Source organism: Chelon labrosus, assembly GCF_963514085.1.
Source record: "Chelon labrosus genome assembly, chromosome: 15".
Taxonomy (NCBI): domain Eukaryota; kingdom Metazoa; phylum Chordata; class Actinopteri; order Mugiliformes; family Mugilidae; genus Chelon; species Chelon labrosus.
Genome location: NC_140348.1, coordinates 14,933,050 through 14,958,847, shown reverse-complemented (window position 1 = coordinate 14,958,847; position 25,798 = coordinate 14,933,050). Strand labels below are relative to the sequence as shown.

The window sequence follows — 25,798 nt, the reverse complement described above, 5'->3', positions numbered from 1 at the left end:
TGGCAGCTAGATGCTCTGCAGTTCTAAAAGTATTTGAAAGATAGATACAGACTTTGCAGATGGAGTAGTATTTTGTGCAGTAATGAGTTAGTCCCACAAGATGATGCTGTTTTCCCACTGCCGGTGCTGGTCAATGCCTGGTCGTGTGGGCAGCAGATACTGTTACCTTAAAACAAACTACCAATTTCGATATAGCTGGTCAATCAAGCTAGTAGTAAGTTTAAAACTTTTAATTATGAAGTTTGCCTGTATAGACTCCTTTTTTTTTGTGGTAGTTTAATCTTTTACTCTCCTTTGTTTCAACCCTCTTTGTTTCCGGCACTCACACCCATCCCTTTACAATTAAGCGTCCAACCAGGAATACTGGTTCTACTGTGAGAGTACACCTCATAGCAAACATTCTGTCATGCACAACGTCAGTCTTGTAGTTTCGCTCAAGCTGTTAACTTCAGGAACTAATTTTCTCTGTCGATACCTCATCCTGACAATTTTTGTTTGTTTTGTTGTTTTTTTTGTTCTTAACACATTGACTAATATCACTTGTGGATTTTAATTTTACTATTATTTCTACTGGATATATTTTTTAATCTCCTAATAACAGAATGTCCCACCCTGCCACGTTGGATTTAGACAGAAATAGCAGCTTGGAGAAATCTCGTCGGTCCACCAGTCGGAGCCAGCCCAGGACCCACGCCAAACATGGAGATGTCCTGTGTGACTTCTGCACAACGAATAAACAGAAGGCTGAGAAGTCCTGCTTGGTGTGTCTGGCATCTTACTGTGATACTCACCTCCAGTCTCACTATGACTACCCTGCCCTGATGAAGCACAAACTGGTCAAGGCGACGGGCCAGATGAGGGAGAAGATCTGTGCACAGCACGACAAGCTGCTGGAGGCCTTTTGTCGCACTGATGAGACATCTGTCTGCGTTTTGTGCATGATGGACGAACACAAGCACCACGACATTGTCCCTGCTGGAACGGAGAGGACTGAGAAACAAGTGAGTTGTTAAAACAGTCCTTCAGTACTTTGAATATAGCAAATAACTTATCTGCACGGTTATCATTAATTAATAATTTCAACATTTCCTCTACAGAAACAACTTGGTGCTACTCTACACAAATCCCAGCATAGGATTGACCAAAGAATTAAAAAGTGGCAAGATCTCCGACAAGCTGTTGACTCAGTTAAAGTAAGTATAAAACTCTCTTACTCAAGTCACACTACAACCTAAAGCATAGCATGAGGCTAAAAACAAGGCATTAAACCTATTTTTGTGGTTTGAATAGTGACTGCTTTCATTTTAACAAACTCTCTTCTTATGTCATCAGCACTCTGCTCAAATGGTCCTAGAGGAGAACGAGCGTGTCTTCACTGAGCTTCTGCGTTCCATAGAGAGGAAGTACATTGAAGTCAAGGAGATGGTTCTCTCCCATGAAAAGACAACTGTGACCCGGGCCGAGATACTCTTAGACCGGCTGGAGGAAGAGGTCACGCTGCTGAGGAAGAGACACACTGACCTGGAGAAGCTCTCACGCACCGATGATCACATACACTTCCTACAGGTGAGTCTGAGCTGCACTGAGAACGCCAATAAGACCATGTATGGTGTAAAAGTCAAATGTCTTCAGGGGAATTTCTCTCATATTCAACTTCTTGTTTTTACCAGAGCTGGCAGTCTCTGTCAGGGCCCTCAGGATATGAAGACCTCAACAACATCAGCGTCGCTCCCTATTACTCCTTTGATTCAACCAAGAGGGCCATTGCTGCACTGAAATTACAAGTAGAAGAAGTCAGCAAGACAGAAATGAGCAAAATCTCAGGAACAGGTGAACAGATTTGTCTTTCTTCCTCTCAAATAGCACCGAGGTCTCTCTCGCAAAGGGATTCCTTTCAGAAACTGATATTTTTTTTAGACGTCTGTTGCTCATGCTGTCACATTTTATGTTGGTTTTTATAGTGAAGGAAGTCTACATTACACAAGAAGAGCCAAAGACAAGGAGAGAATCAATTTTGAGGGAAGAGCCAAGGACACGAGATGAGCCGAGGACACGAGACGAGCCGAGGACACGAGAAGAGCCGAGGACAAGAGAGGATTTCATGAAATGTGAGTTATTAGATAAATTTTTCCCTTTAGCACCGGCCTGACAGGGCTATGTGGTAACAGACATTACTCATATTCCATCTGGTAATATCTAGGCTTTAAAAAAGGCAAGTCATAGTCTCATGTACAAAGAATATCTCTGTGGTACACAATGGAATGATAATGTGGTGAAATGAGTGAAACTTGCAGTGAAGGTATGGCCCTTGCAGAACTGGTTTGGTGAAAACCAAACTTTTTACAGTATGTACTACTGAAGCAAACACAGTTGTTGCTAATTTTACTTCAGAGTTTCAATAAGCAGACTGACAAATCAAATTTTTCTGGAGAACTAACTTTAACCATGAAGTATTGAGTAATGACTAATAATAACTTATGTGTAAGATAATAGCAAAGTAAATGTTTAGTTGATCAAAAAACACCACAGCCTCGCAGAAACAACTTACCTCATACTAGGCAAATTATCTGACACGTTTGATTTACATAGAAGTAATAGATATGAGATATTCAAATAGCACAAAGAGCACACATATTTAATATTTTTCTGCTGTGTCCAGATGCAGCCCAGTTGATTCTGGATGTCAACACTATCCACCCCAACCTTTATCTTTCTGAGGGGAACAGAACAGCCACAATGAAGAACGACCCAAAGAACTACCCTGAACACCCAGACCGATTTGACCACTGGCAACAGGTAAGATCTTACTGTCATGTGAAGTAATAGAGATATTACATTAGTTTATGAATCGTATTACTCAAACAAGCTTTGTCTTTTAATTTCCACTTCCAGGTGTTGTGCAGGGACAGTGTGACTGGGAGTCGCTGTTACTGGGAGGTGGACTGGAAGGGAACAGAGATAGATGTGGGCGTCACCTACAGGGGAATCCGGCGTAAAGGAAATAGCAATGAGTGCAGCCTGGGCTGGAATGACAAGTCCTGGAGTTTGTACTGCTCTGACTCCAAATTCTCCTTTGTGCACAACAACAAAAGCAAAGACATCCCAGCTCCGCCGTCACCTCGCATTGGCGTCTACTTGGATCATGCAGCAGGAACACTTGCATTTTACAGCGTCTCTGATGGCATGCGTCTCCTGCACAGAATCCAGACTACGTTTACAGAGCCCCTGTACCCTGCATTCAGTGTGTGGGGCTTTGGTACGAATATAAAACTGTAGTAGAGATGCCATAGTGCAAGTAATTTGCTTCATTAGACAGCAATTTGATCAATTCTTGTTTCGTTTATATTTTCCTACATCTTATCTTTTTACTTAATGTTTGAAAAACTGTATGATTCTTGTGAACACTGATTAAAATTTTGGGGGAAATTAAGATGCAATAATATAAGTAATTGTAAGTAAGTAATTATTTTCTTGATATTTTCTATATTTTTCATTATTATGTCAAAGCATGTTATATTTACACTGATATGATGTAATGTGTAAAATAAAATTGCAGTTTAAAAAACTCCCAAGTTGTTGCTGATTTATTTGATATTTTTAAATATGAATTTACAAGATAGTTGCCTCTAAACTGAGTTATTGTTGTTCACGCTGATATTAGTTTATTAGTCACTTAATACTGTTTTGACCCAACATATTTTATTTTAGTTATAAACATAAGACAGTGGCAAATAAATTATATTCCATGGGCATATTCATATTTATACTCATATTTATATTACATATTTACTGTTTATAGTGAGTATCTTGCAGAGTTGAAAACAAAATCTTGTCGCACTGTACAATCTGTGTTCTGCAATGATAATAAAAGATGTTCTAAGTTATTTTTCATTCCCAGAAATAAGATCTACACTTATTTGCCGATTTATTAAACCAATGAACTGGGGAACTAATGCAAAGTCATTTAACAGTCCTATACTTAATCCCCCTTTATAACTGTTATAATTATCCGTTTGTGTTGAAACAGCATCAGAAAGGTGGTAATTGCATTTTATGTTCATTTTGGAGGATGTAGTTTGCGGTGCTGTGAAACTGTATTGGAATAAACACAATCTCATTTCTGTTATTTAGCCATGCCCACTGACTAAAATGGGATTGTCAAAATAATTGAGACATGTGTCTGTGGGGTCTGTAGCGCTACAAATTGCAACCTCCTTAATGAAAACACAGTTAAAACAACAGCTCTCTCAGTTATTTATTTTAAACAAATACCATAAATTTCATGAAGGAGGATTTAGATAGATAGATAGATATCTAACCAGCATCTCTTCAGGGACGCATGTAGACAAATAGTAATAAATTAAAGCTGCAGAGGGCAGCAGAAACAAGTTTAATTCTTTGTTATCACTCTCTCTCTCTCTCTCTCTCTGCCACGCACAGACAAGTATAGCTTCTGTTGACTTTAATGAAGTCGTTTTGTTTGCCATTACAGTAGCAGAAGAAAATCTCCTGAAAGAAGAAAAGTCCACCGGAAGTTGCTTCAGAATATCAAGAGCCGTTTTAATGTTGACAGTAATCAGTCGCGTTGCTAGGAAACACCTACGTTCTAAGTAATTTGGTTTCCAGGGTAATAGACGTGAAACATGGGTTTGTTTGAGATGTTTTAAAGAAACGCTGCAACACGTTGAACGGTTATTGTGTTTTGTGTCTTTAAACTGCGAACTGAGTAATTTTTAATTATAAAATAAAAGTCTGAGTACAGTAAAAACGAACCCGCCTTTTGCCTTTCTCCGCCACTCGCGGGTTGGGGGCGGGGCCAACAGCTGGATACTGTTGAGTGTCTCGTGGCGGAGATGCAGCGACCCAGACCGCTGTTAGAGAAAACCTCCCCCCGCTCAATTAAAAGCGACAACAACAGCTAACCTGGACCTCGAAAGCTTTGGGAAAAAATAATAGGAGTTATTATTTAAGTAAGGCTACGTAGATTGTAGTTGACCTGAGTTGTGGTGGGACACGTCGGCGTACTCAAAGTTTCCACACAAAAAAAAAAAAAACTGGGAAAAACTTGCTAGCTAACAGAGAGAGGCAGAAGGTGAGTAGACAGATTTGCTTTTGATGCTCGTCGGTGTTGCTAGCTTGAAACGTAAAGGTGAGAAGAAAACCTGACTGACTAGCAAACTAGCAGGCAATAATTAATTAATCTTCGCTAAAATAAAATGAATCATTATCAGTCCTGTGCAGCAATACGGCTCCAGCCTCTAGAAAAAACAACAACATTAAAACTTAACAAAACACCATGAAGTGATAATTGTACATGATTTTATCTGCAGAGTCGCCTGTGCGTCAAGTTGCTTTGAGAATCACACCCCGGACTACAGTTTGCTATAACTACATATGATTTTGATTCTTACTTACTTCCTCTCCTCTCATTCACCAGCTACAAGGACACATCTGTCCTGTCCACCCGTCCGCCGTCTTCAGGAAAATGAATCAGTCGGTGGCAATGCAAATGTCACCCACACTCAGTTAAATGTTACTTGAGCAGATATCGCTCGGCTGGCCGAAGAGGAAAAAGAAGAAAGGGGCTGTTCAAGGTGCTGAAAGATGTCTCTCTGGATGATACTGCCTGTTAGCCTCCCAGTCCTGACCATCACTGGGATATGGGTTGTGTAAGTGATTCTCCTCTTCTTTTAAAGCAAAAAACAAACAAACTATAGGATACATATAGTAGCGCTGTATGGTGTAAAAACAGGCATGTCTTAAAGTAAACTCAGACTGAAATTGTAAAATTGTGGGCAGCATCAACAGTGATGCTCAGTTTTATTTTATTTCGCGATGTTCATTCACATTGCTTATTTTAAACAAATTTTAAACATATTGCAATCTTTTCCCCCTCATAGAATTGCTGATACACAAAGCAGAACTGAAACAATATCAGATATATTCACTTGCCAGTTCATTATGTACACGTGTTGTTGCAACAGATGCATTATAATATAACATTCATGCACTAAATATCAGCTTCATGAAGATTTTGGTATTCATTAGGTTAAAATAACAGCGAGAGCCGTAGTACTATTCATTTGTGTTGTGCTGTACCAACACATGTTTCTATTATTTTGACAATCCCATTTTAGTCTGCGGGTTAAGCTAAATAACAGGAGCATTTTTATGTTAATACAGTTTAATACAGTTGAATTACTGTTTTTCGTTACGCTTCTTCAGCATAAACTGAACATTGTAAAAGTCATGAAGGCACATTTGGTGCAGGACTGTTACGTACACCTAATGAACTGGCAAGTTAGTGCATGTTCTGCTTGCATAGCCGCATAATCTTATTTTCAAATGCACTCTGTAGTGCATTGAGAGTGTATTATATGGATATTTGCATCTGTATCAGCATGTTTCCAGAATGACAAAATGTATTCATAATCAAAACGACGTTTTTTGTAAATGATCTGTCTCATAGAATACAATCCATGGAGTGATATTTAATCTGTATTCTAACAAATTGCAAATCTGCCGTTTACATTGAAAGCAAAACACTTGGATACGTCAGGTTCTCCGGCCTTCAAGAGAGTAACACTGCATATTTATCCTGAATTCCTGGGAGCCATGGCAATTGCATGTGGATTAACACTCTCCAGAAAGGATCTGAAATGATCACCCTGCTCTCATAAGTGAGACATGGCAGTTTGCAGCGCAGCGTAATTATCGGCAGGACAGGATCTGAGCAGAGCAGATGTATTGGTGAGAAAAGAATGAGTACCTCCTGGTTATACTTGGACTGACAGCTCTCTTCTCTGTTCTGTTATTACTTTGGGAGGAGGAATGCAAACCCCAAGGGAAGAGAGAGACAGATGTCCCCATTTCAAATTGCCGTGGCTTGTATATAGGCTACGTGCTACATCACTGATGAATTCTGTGGGGACTAACCAGTCTAATCAGATGCCAAAGCTGAGACCCTGTATGCCAATTAGTGTCTCTGAACATGGCTGCTGCCACAGCCCAATCAGGCATGTTTATCCAGGTGCACAGGTTTAAATGTACTATAGACACATGCTGATTTTGAGAACATGGAGTTGAAAATTGGTCCTAGCGTGGCGCTTTTCTTTCCAGTGCTGGCATTTGTTTCTGAGGTGGAAAGTCGATCTCGAGTTACGATGCCAAACTTTGTTGACTGGAAGTCCCTTTAAACACATTTCCTTCCCGTTACCTTGACAAGGGTGCCTTGTTTCTAAGAGCAGTCAAGGGTCTTTTTCCAGACCAGAGGAATGTCAAAGGATGTGCCATGTTGCATAACTCCTCCTTTTCAGTGTGGGTGACTAGGTGGGAGTAAGGTAAATATTGGAAGGGGTAGTAGAGAGCGTAAGCAGAATTTTCACTAAGCATCTGGTCTCCATTTACAGTGTACGAAGGTTGGTGGAGCTGGGCTTGTGCCCACCCACGAGTCTTGGCTTAGATTCTTTTGCTGGCCTTTTATGAGTTCAGTGAACTGTCTCTATCATACCCAGTTCTTTTTGTCGTTTCGATATGAAATTGTTTTTTAAGTACATATTTTGCTTTGAGTGTAAAAACAAAAATAGTTTATGTGCCTCAGTAACCACCCAGCAACTGGAGTCGAGCCCATTATGCCCAAATTCATTCATAGTTATTGCATCTCGCCTGTGGTGGAGCTATTTTTGCACTGCTGGGAATTTTTACTGTAAGATTTTTCCATGGAAGTCTTTCCTAGGCAGTCCTTGTTCATTCCTAAATTAAAGAACAAAACAAAACGAAACAACATGGTCTGTTACTTTGCTCATAGGCATGCTATTAAAGTTTACAGCTACTGCTGAGCTATAGGAGGCTAATTATATAAACAAACCTATTATTACTTAGCCTCCTCTGAACACATAATCAACACTGGTTTAGTTTCACATGCAGCTAAAACAGTCCACTTTATTTTGAAATGTCCCAGAGCTTCGCTGATGCTATTTTAGCACTGGAAGCTGACCAAATCTTCAGAATGTGCCTAAGAAGTTATGGAAAATTCAACTTCAGTTTGCTATTATTTCTTTACCTATATATTTCAAAATTAGGTCCCGTGGTATTCCTCTATATTTTGCGCGAAATTATTTAGTCTTTGCCTTGTTGGTGTCATTTTACTGGTGTTAAAGTGTTGAAAGCTGGAGTTCTACCTGAGAGCCTTATTCTGCTCACACTCAGTGGGTTCACTCACTGCAGTATGCTAGGGAGCAGGACTCTTTACAACAGCTTAGGTGCCATCTGGCTTATATGACATTCAGTGTGTGGTGATTCAAAGAGCATTATGCTCACCTTCAGTCATTGAACCACGTGTTGACAGCCCCTTGTCAGTCCCAGATTTACATTATATCAATCATATCGACCCCGGAAACATTCGTAGTTGGTGCTTAACCTTTGACTGAACTGTAACTGCTTTCAGAAATGAGGACAAATAGTCTTGGGGTCTGACTCTGGATCTCTTCTCGTGTTTGTCGCAGGTGTACTGTTTTTGTCACTGTGTGAATAACATGGTTATAATGTGACAATTGAATCCTGCACGTCCCTTTCACCCTCTTGCAATGACCTAGAAACGTGACTGAAATAATCATGCAAAATTGTATATGATTATTACAGTTGACTTGAACAACATGGCGTGACTTATGTGAACACCTCACAAACCAGATTGTCCCAATGTTTTTTCCTCTGCTCTTCATATTGAGCAGTGCAGCCAGCAATCAAATGTACTAGTGTCTGCATATTTGGCTCATTTTTGTACATACTGCGTGCTGCTCCATAAGACTCCGACATGTGTGAACAGAGCAGACGCGGTGGAGCTGCTCATTTTGATGGTGAGGAATAACCAGGGGCCTCGCATTTACGCCCCAAGACAGAAATACCTCAAAGTGAGACGTTGACTGATGCTTCATCAGCCCAAACAACCCACTCAGTGGAAGAAGCAAATTTGTCTCTTCAGTGCAGCTTTTTTACTGAGTTAAAGAAAATTGCCTGTTTGGTGAAAACTGTTTGGTTTATTGAAATGGGTTAGGGTTAATTGTTTGTCGACCAGTGATCATTGTAGCCTTATTGAAGAGATGAAAACAAATGACACGCCCAGAGCTTTTATTTTTGTTCAGTGTTAAATGTTTAATTCGGTTACTTATGTATGCTGAAAGCCCTATCAAGCATTTTGGGTCTTGAGTTTGTGGGATATACTCTCTATGTTTTGATCCTGTGGTCGTTGACCTCTCTGGCAATGTGGCTGGTCAGTGACCTGACTAAATAAACTCTGCAAATAGAGTTCAGTAGTAGTCGTATGAGTTAGACCAACACACACACACCAGTATTTTCTCTCTTTGACCCTCTGAGTTCCTGATATAGTAATAAGAAACGGTCAAATGTCAAATCAGTTGGTGCCACAGGGTTAACAGATTTGGACCAGTGGGTAGACTAGTTGTGAAGGTCAGTGATAACGTTGACTCCTAGTTGCAAAATATGATATTTTGTTTGTAAAATTGAAACTTAATTCTCGGTGGCCATCACTGAACAAAATCAGCTACACTACAAATATAGATAATAGGCATTATGTAAGACATGACAGATAATTACCTGCTTACACTTGTTTTGCTTTCTTCTGTTCACTAATATTCTGCTTCCTTGCTGTCTTGATGTGCCCCTCTTATGTGACAGATCTGGTGTCGCAGTAATATCAAGATACTGCATACCAAAATTGTTGCCTGTCATTTTGGCTAATCGTACTGTTTCCTTTTTAGGTACGCCATGGCCCTCTATAACCAGCACGTCTGCCCTGTGGATAACTGGTATGTTGCTTAATATATCCTGTACTTGTGCTTCGTCATCATACCTCTGCTGATCCCTACGCACTCATGTAATCAGTCCTTAACAAGATCCAAAAAAACAAACAAGATAAAGCCTCGTTGAGCTACAACAAAATGACAGTTGAACAAAAATACTACTGTGAATAAATGTGATTTTGCTCCATTAGTGTATTTTTTTTTTAACATTTACCATTTGCACTGCCATGTTCGTGTCTTTGGTGTCCCAGGCTCTACAACCAGTCATGTGAAGAAGAGCTGTATCTGCAGAGCGGGCCATCCTTGTGCTGCACGCTAGACAATGTACCTCTCATCAGGTCAGCGAGATTCCTGCCCTGAACCACCCAATCCTATCTCTCCTCTGCCTCTCTGTGTCTGCCGATTTAAAAACAGGAACAGTGTCCCATTGTTTTACGTGACCCCTGTCGGCACATTGTTGATAAAAAGCGAGTGAGCTTGAAGGAGGCAGCTCTCCTGTGTGTGCGTCCGCGTGTGCAGTGCACATTCTGAAAATAACTTGTGGCTGAAATATCCTGCCTGCCACGGTGGCAGTTCAGATCCAAAACACAACTCAACCATGTAAACACACACACACAGAGGAGTCGGTTTACGTTTGGGAGGAAGTCAAGACACTCCTGCTCCTTTGTTTAGCTTTGTGGCCCACTGAGCTTTCAACATTAATGGCCCGTTGTCGCACATAAATACTGTTAATAGGCAGCAACACATAACTCTAACCCTCTTTTGCAAAAGGTAATCATAAATAATGCAGCCCTGGTAGAGCAGTTTAATCAGTTGAAGTGGGAGGAAATGCACATTTTTAAGTCATTAAGAAGAATTTTACAGTTTCATCTTTGTGCTGAAGAATGTGTGCGTGATTGTAGTCAGCTGAGAAGGCTTTATAGGCAGCAGGAGCTTGGGCATAGACAGCCAGTGTTGACTGTCTCCTGGCTTCCCCTCCTACAAACATTTCCCATTCCTAGAAGAGAGGCACTATGCAGTGAGGACAGGATGTGAGGAGGCATGGTTCCACGAGCAGAAATGCATCCATATTTCCGAGTGTAGACAAGAGGAAGGGAATTATTGGTACTGTTGTGTGTATTCTTGATTTCACTGGTTTATTTCTGTGTACCTATTCTTGCAGTAAATGTGGGACTCTTCCTCCCGAGAGCTGCTTCTTCAGCCTTATCTGCAGCACAGGCTCATTCATGGGTAAGGCATCGTGTGCACACACACAGATGAGGACACACTCATCCGTCACCTCAGTGGACATTACACTCACATTGACTACATGAACACCTGCTTAGATCATACTTATCCAACCCTACTAAAATCAACTGTTTTACTTTATGGCCTTTTATGAGGAGGGTTAAAGAGGGTAATATAACTGCGTATTTCTGTCCCTACAGTCAGTAATACCAGTACAGTACAACCGCATCAACTAAGACTCAGTGAAAACCCTGCATGTGGTAATTTTGGAGGGAAACAAACTTTGCTTCAGAGTATTCTCACACACAGAATTATGGACGAATGGAAAGGAAAACATGCGTGATATATAAAAGAAGAGAACGAGCTCCCATTTTCTGGTCTGCATGTCCTTTGTGAGTCTACACGTGCTGTTGCCCTGCATTCACTGGTGGTTCTGAATACCCTGATGAAGTTAATGTTTCCCAGCTGTGGGTTAGACTGTGGCTTGTTATATGTGTGTATGTGTGTGCACATGTAGAAAAAGGGGAAAAAAGGGGTGTTTTTCTTTGCATTGTTTTTACCCATGCACCCACCAGCTATTTAAGCTTTACCAAATATCGTCTCTTGCTTTTGCCTGTGACGAGAGTAGAAAAGGCTTTCAGCATTGTTTTATCTGGGGAGAGACTACATATGGTGCGCTGTTCTTGAGGGTAGAAACCAGACTGTTGCATCTCGGTGTGAAGTCTGCTCAGGCGGTAGTGAAAGTTCAGTGTGTTTGACCAGTTCTGTTAACCAACCATGACCTCTGAACCGCAGTAGGTCAGTGTGTCGACACTGTGTAGATGTAAGGGAAAGAGAGAAAGTCTAAGCACTGGACTTTGATTTGTACTTTTAATTAAAATGCAGAACAATGCCAGCCTGGAGACCGGCCCGCGGCGGAAGGTTTGCCTGGGGTCACTCTGTTGGGAACTGATTATGCTCAGAAAAAAAAAATGCAGTTCAAAAAAATCAATTCAGTTATGAGGCAACCAAATAATGTAGCAACCGAGCTATTGCATCCTGAACCGTCTCTACCACTGGATCTATTGCTCAACCGTGATGACTGTTCATGTAATTCTGTTGTATCTCTGTAGAGCATCATGCTTATCTACAAAGACAACAACTCCTCACACAATCAGTATGAAACATAACGGAATAGCAACATCTGGTTTAGGGTTGTGTGGCGCGGTGCTGCAGTGGTGTGTATGTTCCGCTTGTGCCACCATTGGGGTTTCTCCAGATGCTCCAGCTTCCTTGCATGTTAGGTTAATTGGCGTTTTTAAATTATGTGTGTGCAGGTGAGTGTGAATGGTTTGTTTGTCTCTCTGTGATACTGAAGTAATTAACAACAATTTCGATGATCAGTTTAGTCAAGTAAAAATGTCAATGGAAATTTTTGCAGCTTTAAAATTTCCACAAAAGTCATCATCATATTTACCAATAATATGTAATTAATAGATGAAGTCCTACATGTAACCTACAGAAATTCTTCCTATTAGATAAATTGTGATCTACTTTCCACTGCTCTTGGTTGGACAAATTGTGCTACAGTGACACTGTTGTGTGTCATTGTAATTATAGCAAAGTGATAACTGCATAATATTTAAATCTAAGTCTAGTAACATCCAAACCACCTTCGGAGGCTGCAGCATTTAATCTCACTGACTTAGGTGTTTTATCCTTCACCATCCACTCAGTCTGAACCCATATGTGTTAATACTGGTTGTAATGCAAGTTATTATGGCTCTACAAAAGTAGGTTAAGTTGATGTGGAATGTAGCTGTACAACAGACTATTGTAAATAATCTGTGCTTAGCTTGTTAGCCTATTGATTTGTGTCTTACTTGGAAGATTGTGCCAGCTACAGTTGGCTCAGGGTGTCACTACTGACTGGGATAACATGGACTCGGTGAACTGTATATTGCCTCAGATTTCGTCTCTCTCTTTTATCCCAGTTCCCATTTTTCTGCCAGTGTACACACACACACACACACACACACACACCGTTTTAAAGACAATGCACATAGTCTTTCTCCGCATGCCTCCTGTGGGAGAAATTGCAGCCGGTTGTTTGGGTTGAAACATATCCCCTTGTGAGGACGGCGGGATTTGTTTTACTGTGAGGTGTGGTGTGACTGGTGTGACTTTTCTTGCGGGAGTACACACTTGTAGTTTTAGTGTTGATCCATATCCGGGTTGTGTGAATTCAAGAGCATGTCTGTGCTTGAGACAACAGGGTCATACATGCATTACAGTTTGTCCACGTTGTTGCAACGTGACTTGACAGAGAAGAGTAGCTGTGGTGTGTATGCAACAGTGTGTGTCAGCACTGTACTTCCTCCCTTGGGCTTCCTGACTTCAGAGGAAAAAAGGAGTAAAAACTGGGAAGGGCAGCGGTGTAGAAGGTGACTACAGCTGGGGCCGTGTTAGAGACTGTGGCATGGCATGTTTATCTAAAAGTATTCCTATTGTTGAGCTGTCAGACAGCAACTTGTCCTAACCTTCTGAGGCCAGGTGAAGGTCGGCCACACTGCTTACTCATCAACCATGAACCAAAAAAAGGCCTCAAAATGAACGAGAAATGCGGAAGAAACATGGATGTGCTTGTAGAGAGAAAACGGGAAAATGTTCTCTCTTGTCTGCAACCTTCAGACTTAGCTTTCATCCTTTTATGCTAACTGCTAAATGCCAGCAGGTTTAAACATGCTCATTTGTTATGATGAAATAGTCATTTTGTCGAAACATTAAAAACAGCCACAGCCAGCCAGTCTGCAGCCGGGAGACTGGGATGCTGTAATCTAATGAAATAAACTACAGTTCACGGTCTTGTCCCTTCAGCAGTACAGTTTGTCCTCCGTTTTAAAAAGGAGCTGTAAGAAAACAACAACACGATTGTTTCCGAGCCTGGAGACACTGCTGTTAGTTTTTCCATGACTGTAACTGAAATGACTTTGCCAAGATAATTTCTGTGCTGAGGAAAGTGCAGGAAGCTCACACAAACACAAATACACACCCACACGGTAACGCTAGAGGAATTACAACTTCTTTTTTTTTTAACATTACATAATTGTTATTAGTACATTATCTTCAACTAGACACACCTAGACATACATCTGTAATACATTTGTTTACATTTCCTGTCTATGTGTCTTTCTCAAAGTGGATTCAGATTACAGTTGATTCTAGTATTTCCAAAAATCATATTCAGCATTTAAAAAAAACATTGTGTGTCTCAAATGTATAAACTAGTACCAAAGAATATTAACTCTGGGCTGATGCTGACGAAAGAAGAGCCATGAAATCTGTTTTCTTTACATAAAGATTAGGATAGGATTAACGTTCCGGAACAGTGGTTCTGAACTGAGCTAATCCCAAAATGGGCGAAGAGGTGGGGCGTGAGTGGAGATGAGGCGAGTGGGCAACGCCTAAGCAGACAGCCAGCAACCTGTGAGAGCACCCACCTGTCCCTGAAAGCGACCACACCTTACGTTATGCATAACTTTGATACAATTTAAATGGGCTAATCATATAAAAATGTAAAAAAATGTTTTACCATAGACGTCCATAAGGATTGAGCCGCTTTTGTATCCATCCTCAAGTAGTTATCTGAGGAACTGCAGCTTCAACATGTACACTGATCAGGCATAACATTATGACCACCTTCCTAATATTGTGTAGGTCTCCCTTGTGCCTCCAAAACAGTTGTGACTCATCAGATAACGGACATAGGCCTTCTGAGGGTGTCCTGTGGTGTCTGGCAACAGGATGTTGTTAGTGGGGGCCTTGGGTCCTATGGGTTGAGGGGAGGGGCCTCTGCATCCCACACAAGTACAGTTTGGGATCTAGTGAATTTGGAGGCCAGGTCAACACCTTGTGCTGTTCTTCATGTTTTTTTAGTTGTTCATAAACCGTTTTTTGTGTATGTCTGTATCAGGCTGCGTCCTGCTGGAGACGGCTCATGCCATCAAGTAGTGTCATTGCTATGTGGTGGGGGTGCCTGGTCTGGTCTAGGTGGGTGGTACATGTCTAAGTAACATCCACATGAATGCCAGGTCTAAAAGTTTCCCAGCAAACGGTCAATGTTATTTACTTCTACTGTCAGTGGCTTTAATGTTGTGGCTGATCAGTGTAAGCATTGGCTTAGCAGTGGCCACTTGGTTTTTAACTGGAAGTTATTTTTGTCAAATATTGCCAGCTATGCATTATGTGGAACACACTTCCAGTTTAATGTTGTATGCGCGTGGGTTGCTGTAACAGTGAACTTTAACTTGTTGAACCTTGTGTTGTGGTGATTTGTCCCAACATGTTCAAATTTCGTTGAACATTGTGCAATGTATGGATTAAATCTGCAACAAACACTTAATGCAGCTATTGATTAAGCTGATGTAGTTGTAAAAAAAACATGCCTCTCACTCGTCCTTGACGCACGTCCGTCGTGGAGTTCTGAGCATTTTGAAAATTTGAAATGGATATTTGTAATTCTAATGTACTCTTAATATAGCTTCAGCTTCTCGACTAATAACAGTAAACACCTGGCAGATAAGTGGTTTACTGCTTACTACAGCACAAAATGTTTCTATGAAAACAAGAACGTTCCTAGAATAAATGACAGATATTGTGTCACACTAACGTTGTCACCAAGTTATGAAATTTGACAAGTCATTGAGACACAGACCGCAACATGTCCTTGACTGGAAGGAACAATGCTTTTCAGTGTTAGAGTTTTCCTCTCTGTGTTTTTATTCTCTTTTGGCAGCACTGAGCCTCTTATGCAGAGATTAACACAACTGTTTCGACTCCGAGACAATATCTGAGGTGCAGGTCGAGCCACGAGGGGCTCCTTGTCCCCTCTTATTCTCTCAGCCTCCTCTTTTCCACTTACCCCCTGTGCCTGGCTTTCACCAAACCCAGTCAACCTTCATCAAGCAGCAGCCGAGGGGAGCTAACAAAGAGAAACCAGGCGGGGGTCAGCTCCTCAGGGCATTGACAATGCACCCAGTCAGAGCCCATTAGCACATCAGCCCTCATCTGTCCCGTATACTGTACTCCGTTTCCCTTCACCTTTTAATCTTATGCAAGACTTGGACCAACCCCCACCATCGTGTATCGTTCTCACTTTCCCGCCAGTTCCTGCCTCTCATATGGGCACTTGTTAGAAAATTTGTGAGTTCCTGTTATTCTCAATCACCTTCCAAGACGTTCTTGTGTTTCTTGGCTAAGTGAGGTGTGTGAGCGAAGCCAGGCACAGTGCATGGTTCTCCTCCAAAATAAGCAAAATTAAACCTCTCCTTCTTTCTTAGGGCGCTCTACTCTTCCACTGGTACACTGATTTTAAAACGCAGTTTACGTGAATAGCTGACTTTCTCTCTCTCTCTCTTTTTTTCCATAGTTATGGCGATTGTGCTGCTCCGCTATGCCCACGTCATTGAGAAGCATCAAAACTGTGTTCTCAACACTGCGAGTCTTTCCACAGGCTGGATCTGTGCCGCCGGACTCATCATGGTGGGCAACTTCCAGGTACGGTGTTTTAGTTTACTCGCACAGTAAAACAAACTCGGTGACAAACAGTTTATTGCATATGAGAGAGTGAGAGACCCTGACCGTGATTGTAAAACATCATTATGAAATATAAAGCTGAACTATTAAAAAGTTATATTTCTTTTTCGTGCAAAATGTCACAAAAAAGCTCCTGTATTGCTCCTTTTTAAGGTCTTAAAACATATTAAGTTGAATATTTATTGGATTTGAAGGATATAATCAGTGTAATTCGATGTTTAATGAACCAAACCTTTAATAAAGACAGTCACACACAGATGTATTGTTCGTGAAAGTAACCGTTAGCTGTGACGCTGAACGGACCCTAATTTTACTGGAATGTCTCAATGATATTCAGGTCTGTTTAAATGACTTCCCGTTTTTTTTTTTTTTGCTTCTGCTTTCTGCTCTAATGTCACTTTTCTTATCACTCACCTCGTAGTTCAGAGTAAATATATTCTACATTCACAGACACAGTGCCGCTCTTTCTATTAGTTTCATGTTCAAATACAGAACCCAGCTTGAAATACTTATCTGCAGATATTTGTACTTGAAGTTTAAATATTTGGATCCCTGGATGGACGCCTACGCTGTGTGTGTGTGTTCAACTTGCATAACACACATATTGTTATTGAGATATAAATCTTTCAACACAGTCACGTTGTGGGGACCCACTTCTTATTTTGGAACACGCTTGCATATTTTTATTTTTACATTTTAGGATGTAGCTTAACGTAGGGGTTTGTTTTGGCAGGTAGTGGTTAGTGTAGTTCTCCGGGAAATAAATGTAAGTCATTGTAATTTCCTCTGAAGTGACGACTGTGTTTCTTCTTTGTTGAAATGGATACAGTTCTGAGAGGTCCTTGTGATGTTTCTAGAAAAGCTTGGGGTGATGAAAGGCTGAACACCTCTGTGAAATCTAGTAGCCAAAGTGGTGTTGACCTTTGAGTTTAGAAAGATTTCGAAATAGCTGACTTTTGGTGGGAAATAATAGGAACTTATGAACTTACTCCTTCAGTTTTTGTTTCCAAGAAAAATGCCGTGGTAAAGGTTTCTATTTAGTATGAAAACATGCCCCCGCGACCCTTAACGGGAACAAGCGGGTACAGAAGATGAATGAATGAAAACATGCTTTGATATAAAGAAAAATAATGTCTGTCTGTTAGGGTTTCTTCACCTGAAACCTGTCATGAAGCTTTAAGTATTTGATTGTATTTTATTCTGCCTAAACATCTTGGCACAATGTTTTATTCTCTGGCTGTTTGCTTGTGATACATTTGATAAAGATGTCCAGAAAAACCTGGACGACTGGGAACCTTCACAAACCGTTGTTAAAGATGTTTTGTACATCGAGGGCAAGTGATTGCAGATATTTCATAATAATAGAATTTAAAACCACCAGTCTGTGATGTGAATATCATTGATGTTCTCATTATGTTCTCAAGTTCTTCTCTCAAACCTGCGTCCTGGCATTTATGTAGATGTTACCTTGATATGTATCACCATCTGAACATTGTTGTAGAATAAACCCTACACCATGGCAGCTCCAAGAGGGTGTGCCTTGCATCCTGGTGCCATGTGTTCTCAAGATAAGCATGGCAGTCTCATGTAAAAGAAAAGGGGAAAAGGTGTACATGGTCTGCAACAATGTATAGATAGATAGGTAGGTAGGTAGTTCATGTCAGTGTAACATCCACATGAATTGCAGGACCCAAGGTTTCCCAGCAGAACATTGCCAAAAGCGTCACCTTATCTCCACCGGCTTTCCTTCTTCCCAGAATCATTGAGACTTGGCCACCAATGACCTTGTCGCCTGTTGAGTGCTTTTCCTTCCTCGGTCCACTTTTGATAGATACTGACCTCTTCAGACTTCCTACAGAAAGAGCTGTAGTTTTGGAGAAGCTCTGACCCAGTCGCCGAGCCATCACAAGTTGTCGCCTTTCCAAAATCGCTCAAATTTCACCCACTGTTTGTGGCCATGACCAAATGATCAGTGAAATCCACTTGACCAGTGATTATGACCAGGTAGTCATAATGTTGTGGCTAATCAGGAGAGGCACTTACCGAATGGCCAGGTCTCCTTCATGTGAGTGATTCTGTTTGTCAGGTGTGGTAGAGATGAGAAGGTTTCTTAGCTAAATGCTTTCAGCATTACTAAACTATGTATGCCTGAAGGTCACTGTGGCAAAGACAAGAGAGGGTGTGTGGGGACCAGATGTGGCAGTTTATGTATGAAAGTGCAAAAAGGTTGTCTGTACCCGCTACTCCTCCTAAGATTTAGCTCTGCAGAACTGGGAGGAAATTTACGGGAAGAGCCAGGGGGAAGTGAGTCATCAAGTCTGGCTATGCACGGAGAGGAGCTGGGCAGACAGGGTGTGTGTAGCTGAGGCCCCATCTATAACCAATCATGAGCCCGATCCCTGCAGACTGCCGTCTCTTAAAGTCGGGGAAATTCCAGTGGGATGCAAAGCAGAGAAGGCACACACATTGTAAAGGGCGCTGTGGGGGCGACATGAAATAATGGAAATCCTTAGTTTCAAAAACACGTGTATTCAATATCCACAGGCAAACTCCACAAACAAGTTGACAGAACAGGAGTCTGACAGACCACGCCTGAACCGATACACACTCATCAGGATCAACGGCTTCAGTTCATAGTTTATAGTGTGTTACATAAGGCTTTGGCAGCACAGCTGTGGTGGTGTGGTCTATGGGGCTTTTCCTGTCAGGCGCTCTGACAGTTTGGGCAGAGAAGCACATAAATAGATGATGGAGACACACGTTGCTGCTACACTGAGGCCCATGAGTATTTCACTGATTGGTCAAAAACCTTCAGGAAGAGGACGGAAAGACTATGGAGGACTACCTTCTTGCTGAGTGACAGATGAGAAGATCAAGCAGAGCTTAGCCTAGCTCTGTCTAAAAGCAACAAAGCGGCTAAAAACCTCTCTAATTAAAACTCTTCATCTTGTTTGCTTAAGCTTTGTTTAATCAGGTTTTCAGAGCTTGCTGAAAGACTTTTTGTAACTGGTGGTGACGACACCTTTGGCAGGTGTTTCGTACAGGTGTGTTGTAACAGCTGAAAGTCAACAGAGTTTCGTTTTACCTCCTTCAGTACTGCTAACAGTAAATGAAAACCGAAGCTGACAAAAATCTGATCAGTCCGACTTGTTCCAACGTGTACATCCCCACGCTCCTCATCGACCTGCACACCCTGCGTCACTGCAATACACAATCATTCAAAAGCATTGTTTTTAAAATGCAGCACACAGTAAAACTACTTATTTTAGATGGTGTTTCAATGAGGCACTCATATCCAGATTAACGTCACTGTGCACACAATTACTTGAAGATTATTCTCAGAAGTATGAGCTCGGTGTGTGAAGTCAGGGAAGCCATACAGAACATTGTGCAATGTATGGATTAAATCTGCAACAGACACTTAATGCAGCTATTGATTAAGCTGATATAGTTGTAAAAACATGTCTTTCACTCGTCCTTGAAGTACGTCCGCCGTGGAGTTCTGAGCATTAAAATTGATAAGCTGAAACTTTTTATTTATCAAAATTAAGGCTGCCAAAGCTAACATGATAAGTTAAAACAAACATTCCTTTAAATGCTGCAGATCTTTTAAATGTGCGATTAACACATGCACGCTCGTTCTGTAATTATGATCCTCTGTCCAAACCGTGTTGTGGAAAATCGGGAATCCGTACAGCTTTAACGTCGTGTCAAACCTCCTTGAGCGGAAAGGGATACTGTCAGGTGGTTCTCTTGACCAGACCAAAGTAATTTGCATTTACTGTCAACTTGAACTGAATTACCATCCGAGTACGTTGAGTCTCAAATACCACTCACTTGGTCCAGCACACAGCTGATACAGAGAGCCCTCCTCCCCCTCGCCAAAGGCAGACCAACCATGTAGGGGTCATCCAGCCCCTACATGGTTATTTTGGAGAATATTCTGGCCAGTATTTGTCATTGATCTTTGCTACGATAATGACAAATATTTGCATAAAGCAAGCACCATTTCCCACGCTGTGTCGATAAGAGTAATAAAAACTTGAAAACTACCCCTTTAGTCCAGATGAAATAATATCCCCTGATAATCAAAATAGTAATCGGTTACCTGTTGCGGCTCTAAAGGAGAAGCTGCTCAAGTTAGAACCAAATGAAAAATAAGCCAGGGAGAGCATGTGGTCTCTTGTTTGTGCATATGTGAGTTTCATTATTACGATCTCTAAGTGAGTAACAGATTGGCAGCACTCAGACCCTCTGCTTTGCCAATGTGATGTAGTAACTATAAACAGAGGTGATGCAGTAAAAAAGAAACAGGATGTTGTAACATCATGTTTACGGTGTAAGGTTCTCACTCTAAACAAAACAGCCTTTTTTTATTTTTTATTTTTATAACTGATACCAGGAAAATTGTGTACGCTTTGATTCTTTACGTCCAGCTCAGCAGATGTCACATGATTCATCTGAGCTGTATGTACATGTAGTCTGGAAATGTTACTTTGACACTTTGAGGATTAGCCCACTGCTCAAGAATGTTCAGTATGTACTTGGCTTAGAAGCCAAAACTAAATAACTTCTGGGCTATTGCTCTAATGATCCCTGAGAATTATGTGGAGCAGAGGGACATTGTTGCTCTAAACAGGCTTTAACGGTTTAACATTAGCCGGGAAACGCAACTCTTTTTCATCTGTCTAAATTAGCCTGGTCATTAAATGTGTTTCTAGCTTCGGTTAACGCACCATTGAATGTCTTATCTGTTCAGATCAGTACATCTGAGCTCTGTGTGTGTGTGTGTGTGTGTGTGTGCGTGTGTGTGTGTGTGTGTGTATGTGTCAGTGTGAACCGTTCAGTGGGAGCTCCAGTCACATGCTCCCGAGCAGCTCTTTTGTGTATTGTTTCTTCTTGTGACCAGCAGGGGAAAGGAGGCCCTCTGTTGTGTAGCCTGCTGTCGTCTCCTCTTTTCTCGCTTCTTCTTCTTCTTCTTCTTTTCCTTCTTGCCTAAAAAAGAGGCTTCAAACAGAGCGTTACACAACATTAAATGATCTGACCCAGTACCTGGCTGATGGTGCCCCCTTCTGATCGTTCCCACGTGGTGTTTTCCTTTGTTTCCTTTACACATTTCAATGTTGCCCCTGTTTCCCCCTCTCCTCTATGACAGGTGGATAATGCCAAAGTCCTCCACTATGTCGGAGCGGGCATCGCCTTCCCTACCAGTATGCTGTTTGTGTGCCTGCAGTCGGCGCTGACCTACCGACTGGCCAAGACCCAGGGGGAGTACAACTTGGCCCACCTCCGGCTCTGCATGACCCTGCTGGCCTTGGTAGCCTTGGTGCTCAGTATCCTCTCCAGCCACTAACAGATGGCAGACTTCGAGGGTGTCAAATGCTTTACATAGTGTGTTGTAATGCCAGCTAAGAATAAGGACAGAGACACAGAGGAGCTGTTTTTCTCCAGTGTTCGATGTCAGATCGTTACTTTTGTTTTCATTGGACTTTTTTTTTTTATTACAGCTGTGCATGATTCAAAGATAGATGGAGGGCATGCTGTCAAACATTAGATCTGTTTTGCGTCACTCTGTGCCGTGAAGCCTTTTATGGAAATGGTTTAAAGGGATAGTTTTGCTAGATATGTTTATTTTCTTACGTCACATTCAGGCTGCATGATACTGACACAACTAAATCCAGCTGAACACTTGAGAAACCTTTAATCTTAGACTGATATTTTTAGCTTTACCATTTTATCTCATCTAGATACCTCATCTAGTTGATAAAAACTGCTGCCACATCCTGGACACCTCACAACATCATCACATCCTGTCTTATCATATGACACAGGTTTCACTGGTAGAGGCCCCCAAAGGGCTCTTCTGGATGTGACATGGTGAAACAAAGTCAGGCTAAAAACAACAGACTCCTGGTTCAGTTCCACCCGTGTCTATACAGTTAAGCCACAGTCTGCTGCTAGTTAGCTTAGCATTAAGACTGGAAACATTTGAACACGACTAGCCCGACTCAGTCTGTATGAAGATAACAAAGTCCACTTGCTAATAACTCCAAAAAAACTCACTGATTTAAGTGTTATATGTTGTTTTAGCTTTAGCTTGATCCAGACAAAAGACAAAGGGTAAAACTAAAAGTATGCAGTTTAATGGATGTTTAGTTATTTCCGTGTCAGGGTGCAGTGATTACCTTGAGTCCTTTCATCACCATAGACACAGTTCCTGAATTTTGTACTCTTCTTCTGTTAGTCATATATAGCCAGCTTTAAGTGTCGCACTGTTCTGCCGTTCTTTTCCTTAACCCTGTTTCCAGGTGGTGTGTTTTTCTGTCAGGAGAGCTTCGTACTGCAACACGCCTCGGCCATCTTTGAATGGGTGTTCTGCGTCATCATCATGCTGTTTTACGGGACATTTGCCTTTGAGTTTTCCAGCATGTCAGGAGATACCATGGTGGTGCTGGCTAGAGGAGGGTCCCTGGGACCGGCTGGCAGAGAGCACAAGATGGACGCTCTGGGAACTCTGGGAGCACTGGGAGGCCCCGGTCCACACTCACAACCACATCCACATGAAAACATGTCCATACTGTAGCCTGCTAGCATGTCTCGATGCCACACATGTTGCCTTGTTTATTCCTTTCAAACTCTGGCTGTTGAATGAGGTCATTTCCAGCCACACTCGTCTGAAGCTTTGAAATGATCCAGGCCAGCGCAGCGACCCCTCACTTCAGGGCGGGCGTACTTTATATCTGCTGCCACAGAGGAGAGCTCAGTTTGTGTTGTGCTCCAAAGAACTTGTTTGCATTTTGCACGTTGGACAACCCAAATTCCCTCAGTCCTGTTGTCAGCGACCAGCGAGTATTTTGTTAATCAAATCAAGAAAATGTAGCGTCTGAGGTCCTGTGACCTGCCTCCGTGTGTGGCCTTGGAACATTTCCTCTTAAGTGACTGCCATGATGCTTTCAGTCTACGTACAGAAGTGAAGGCTGCTGGACAGCCTTGCTGACAGTATTAGAGTGGTCAGGAAAGACCAGTGGCTCGTTTCCCACCAGAGAATGGATGATCCTACATAAATGTAGTAGTCAGTCCTTAGGACAGAACGGTCAGAAATCTGCATTTTACAATCATTTAAACCTCCATTAAGCATTATTTCTGTTATTATAAGCTCCCAAGACACCCCGCTCTTACACATTTCAGCTGCTTTTATCCGTTTTACTTGTTCAGTCTGCGTTCTTGACTCTGTATCACTTCCCGGGCCAAAGATAAAGGTAAAGCTGAAGACCCAGAGTTGACTGACCGAGGCTGAAAACAAAGTAAATACTTTCAGGTGGGCATTAGGAGGATACTGTGTGCTGCTGTAGCCTGGTGTTAGTTTTAACAGCCTCTGCCTGTTTGTTTTGTGGTCAAAGACTGCTTAATACAGCTTTAAAATGTGCCACGCACGTAAGCCTAACAATATTTTTAGAGTATCTCACAGACACACAGCTCTGTCTTTTGTGTGTGGGTGCTTTGAGTGATATGTCATATCTTTATTTGAACTGCAAACAGAACATACACTAAAGCTAGTGCCTCATAAATTCAAACTTTATAAGTGATTCTTGAAAATAAGAGCGATGTAGTAAATCTAAAGAATACAAATGAGATGTGAGGGTATCCAGAGGCCCAACCAGCTAATGCAAGCCAGAGCTCTGGTTTATTGAGTTTAGTGACGAGGCATCACACGTGTTTTCAGGTTCTTTGGACGGAGGTCTGCATCTTATTAGTCACCATCAGTGAAGAGGAGAATGAGCTCTTGTTGCCTTTTCTCCAAAGCTCAGATCTCTACATAATGGGTGTTTTTTTCCAGCATGTCTAGCTGTTGTAGTGGGATAAAGGGAAAAGGAGGGATTTGTAATGTAAGACACGACTGACTGACAAAGCTCTGTCTCGTCTCTGTGTTACTGTACAGTATGTGCCAAATGTTAGTTTGCCTGTGACATCGGTGCTAAAACACAAAAAGGCCTTATCCTCTCGTTTTCCTCTTTTAGCTGTGATTATGTGTAAATGAAAGCAATAAGATGAGACATGGGGTCAATCACTGAGCTGGACACATGTTAGGCTGAGGGTTTTCTTGGTGCCAGTATTCCGGGTAAAAGTGTTTTTAACTGTAAATTCTTCAAAACACAGTTTTACAATCTGCTCCAAATGGACTGAAATGTATCAGACTTGAATGTATACGTTCAACAAGACTGACTTGGAGAAGATTGTGGAACGAGCTGAGAACAACGCCAGCCGCACCACTGATCACTTGCTTCTCTCTACTGGTCAGACAGCTTATTGCATCACATGTGGCATTCAACTCACAGATGAGCATGTTTTTTTTACTTGAACTTGACCAATAATGTTCAGCTTAAGGTCAAATCTGCATTTATTTTTCAATTTTTTAAGTAAAGCAAGAGCTTCTGATTTCAGTTCTACCTATACACTATTTACAATATGCACTCTTCTTACAAACGTAACGCCTGTTGCTCGTCATCCAACAAACTTTGTAATTTCAGTAAAAAATGATCAGTTTCCAGTTGAACACTATAAAAAAATGTTACATTTTGAGAAACCTTTCAGTCAGACTAACATTTTTTAAATTGCCTTTCAGACATCCTTCCCTTCTCTTTCTCGTTCATGGATCTGTCTGATATTTGCACTCAGGAAATTGTTACACCAGCTGCATTATTTGATTCAACGCAGACCGTTTGCTTCTGCCTTCTGTTGTCTTTGTTCCAGTGGAGTTTATATTGAGGATTTGTTGTGTATATTGGTTTTTGTGTAGCGTAGGTGCAGCTGATTTTTCACATTTGTCAGGCTGATGGTTAGCTGTGATATAAGAGAGTATTTTTCGTTCGTCACTTAAAAACTTAAAAAGAAACAAGCAGTTCCTGCAGTGTTAGCTTGTGAGAATGCTTATGCTGCTCACGCACATGTGGTTAAATATCTGCAAGAGGATTGAGCTTGTTTATGCAATCAGTAGATCATTGGTGAGAGCATTCTGACAAACTAACCTGTAAGCCTGATATCTCAGTTGAATGGCAGAAAGCTCGCTGTGCCTTATATGTTGTTTTGATAAAGAAAAACCAAAGAGGTTTAGGTTGTAAATTCTATTTTGATGAAAAGTCAAATGATTGTATACACGTATGCATTAATGTTCAATAAAT

General features: G+C 41.4%; 2 protein-coding genes across 2 annotated transcripts; both read left to right on the top strand.

Annotated features, from left to right (window-relative positions):
* Positions 1-3,557, top strand: ftr14l (finTRIM family, member 14-like). Its single transcript, XM_084561064.1, has 7 exons — positions 1-1,001; positions 1,098-1,193; positions 1,333-1,566; positions 1,671-1,830; positions 1,962-2,108; positions 2,660-2,796; positions 2,893-3,557. Exons 1-7 carry the CDS (start codon positions 603-605, stop codon positions 3,274-3,276), a joined length of 1,557 nt encoding a protein of 518 aa, XP_084417190.1. The 5' UTR covers positions 1-602; the 3' UTR covers positions 3,277-3,557.
* Positions 3,558-4,854: 1,297 nt separating this feature from the next.
* LOC311500273 (transmembrane protein 150A) lies at positions 4,855-25,798 on the top strand. Its single transcript, XM_084561558.1, has 8 exons — positions 4,855-5,092; positions 5,438-5,669; positions 9,777-9,824; positions 10,070-10,156; positions 10,981-11,048; positions 16,453-16,580; positions 21,775-21,952; positions 22,928-25,798. The coding sequence occupies exons 2-8, from the start codon at positions 5,605-5,607 to the stop codon at positions 23,200-23,202; spliced, it is 849 nt and encodes a 282-aa protein (XP_084417684.1). The 5' UTR covers positions 4,855-5,092; positions 5,438-5,604; the 3' UTR covers positions 23,203-25,798.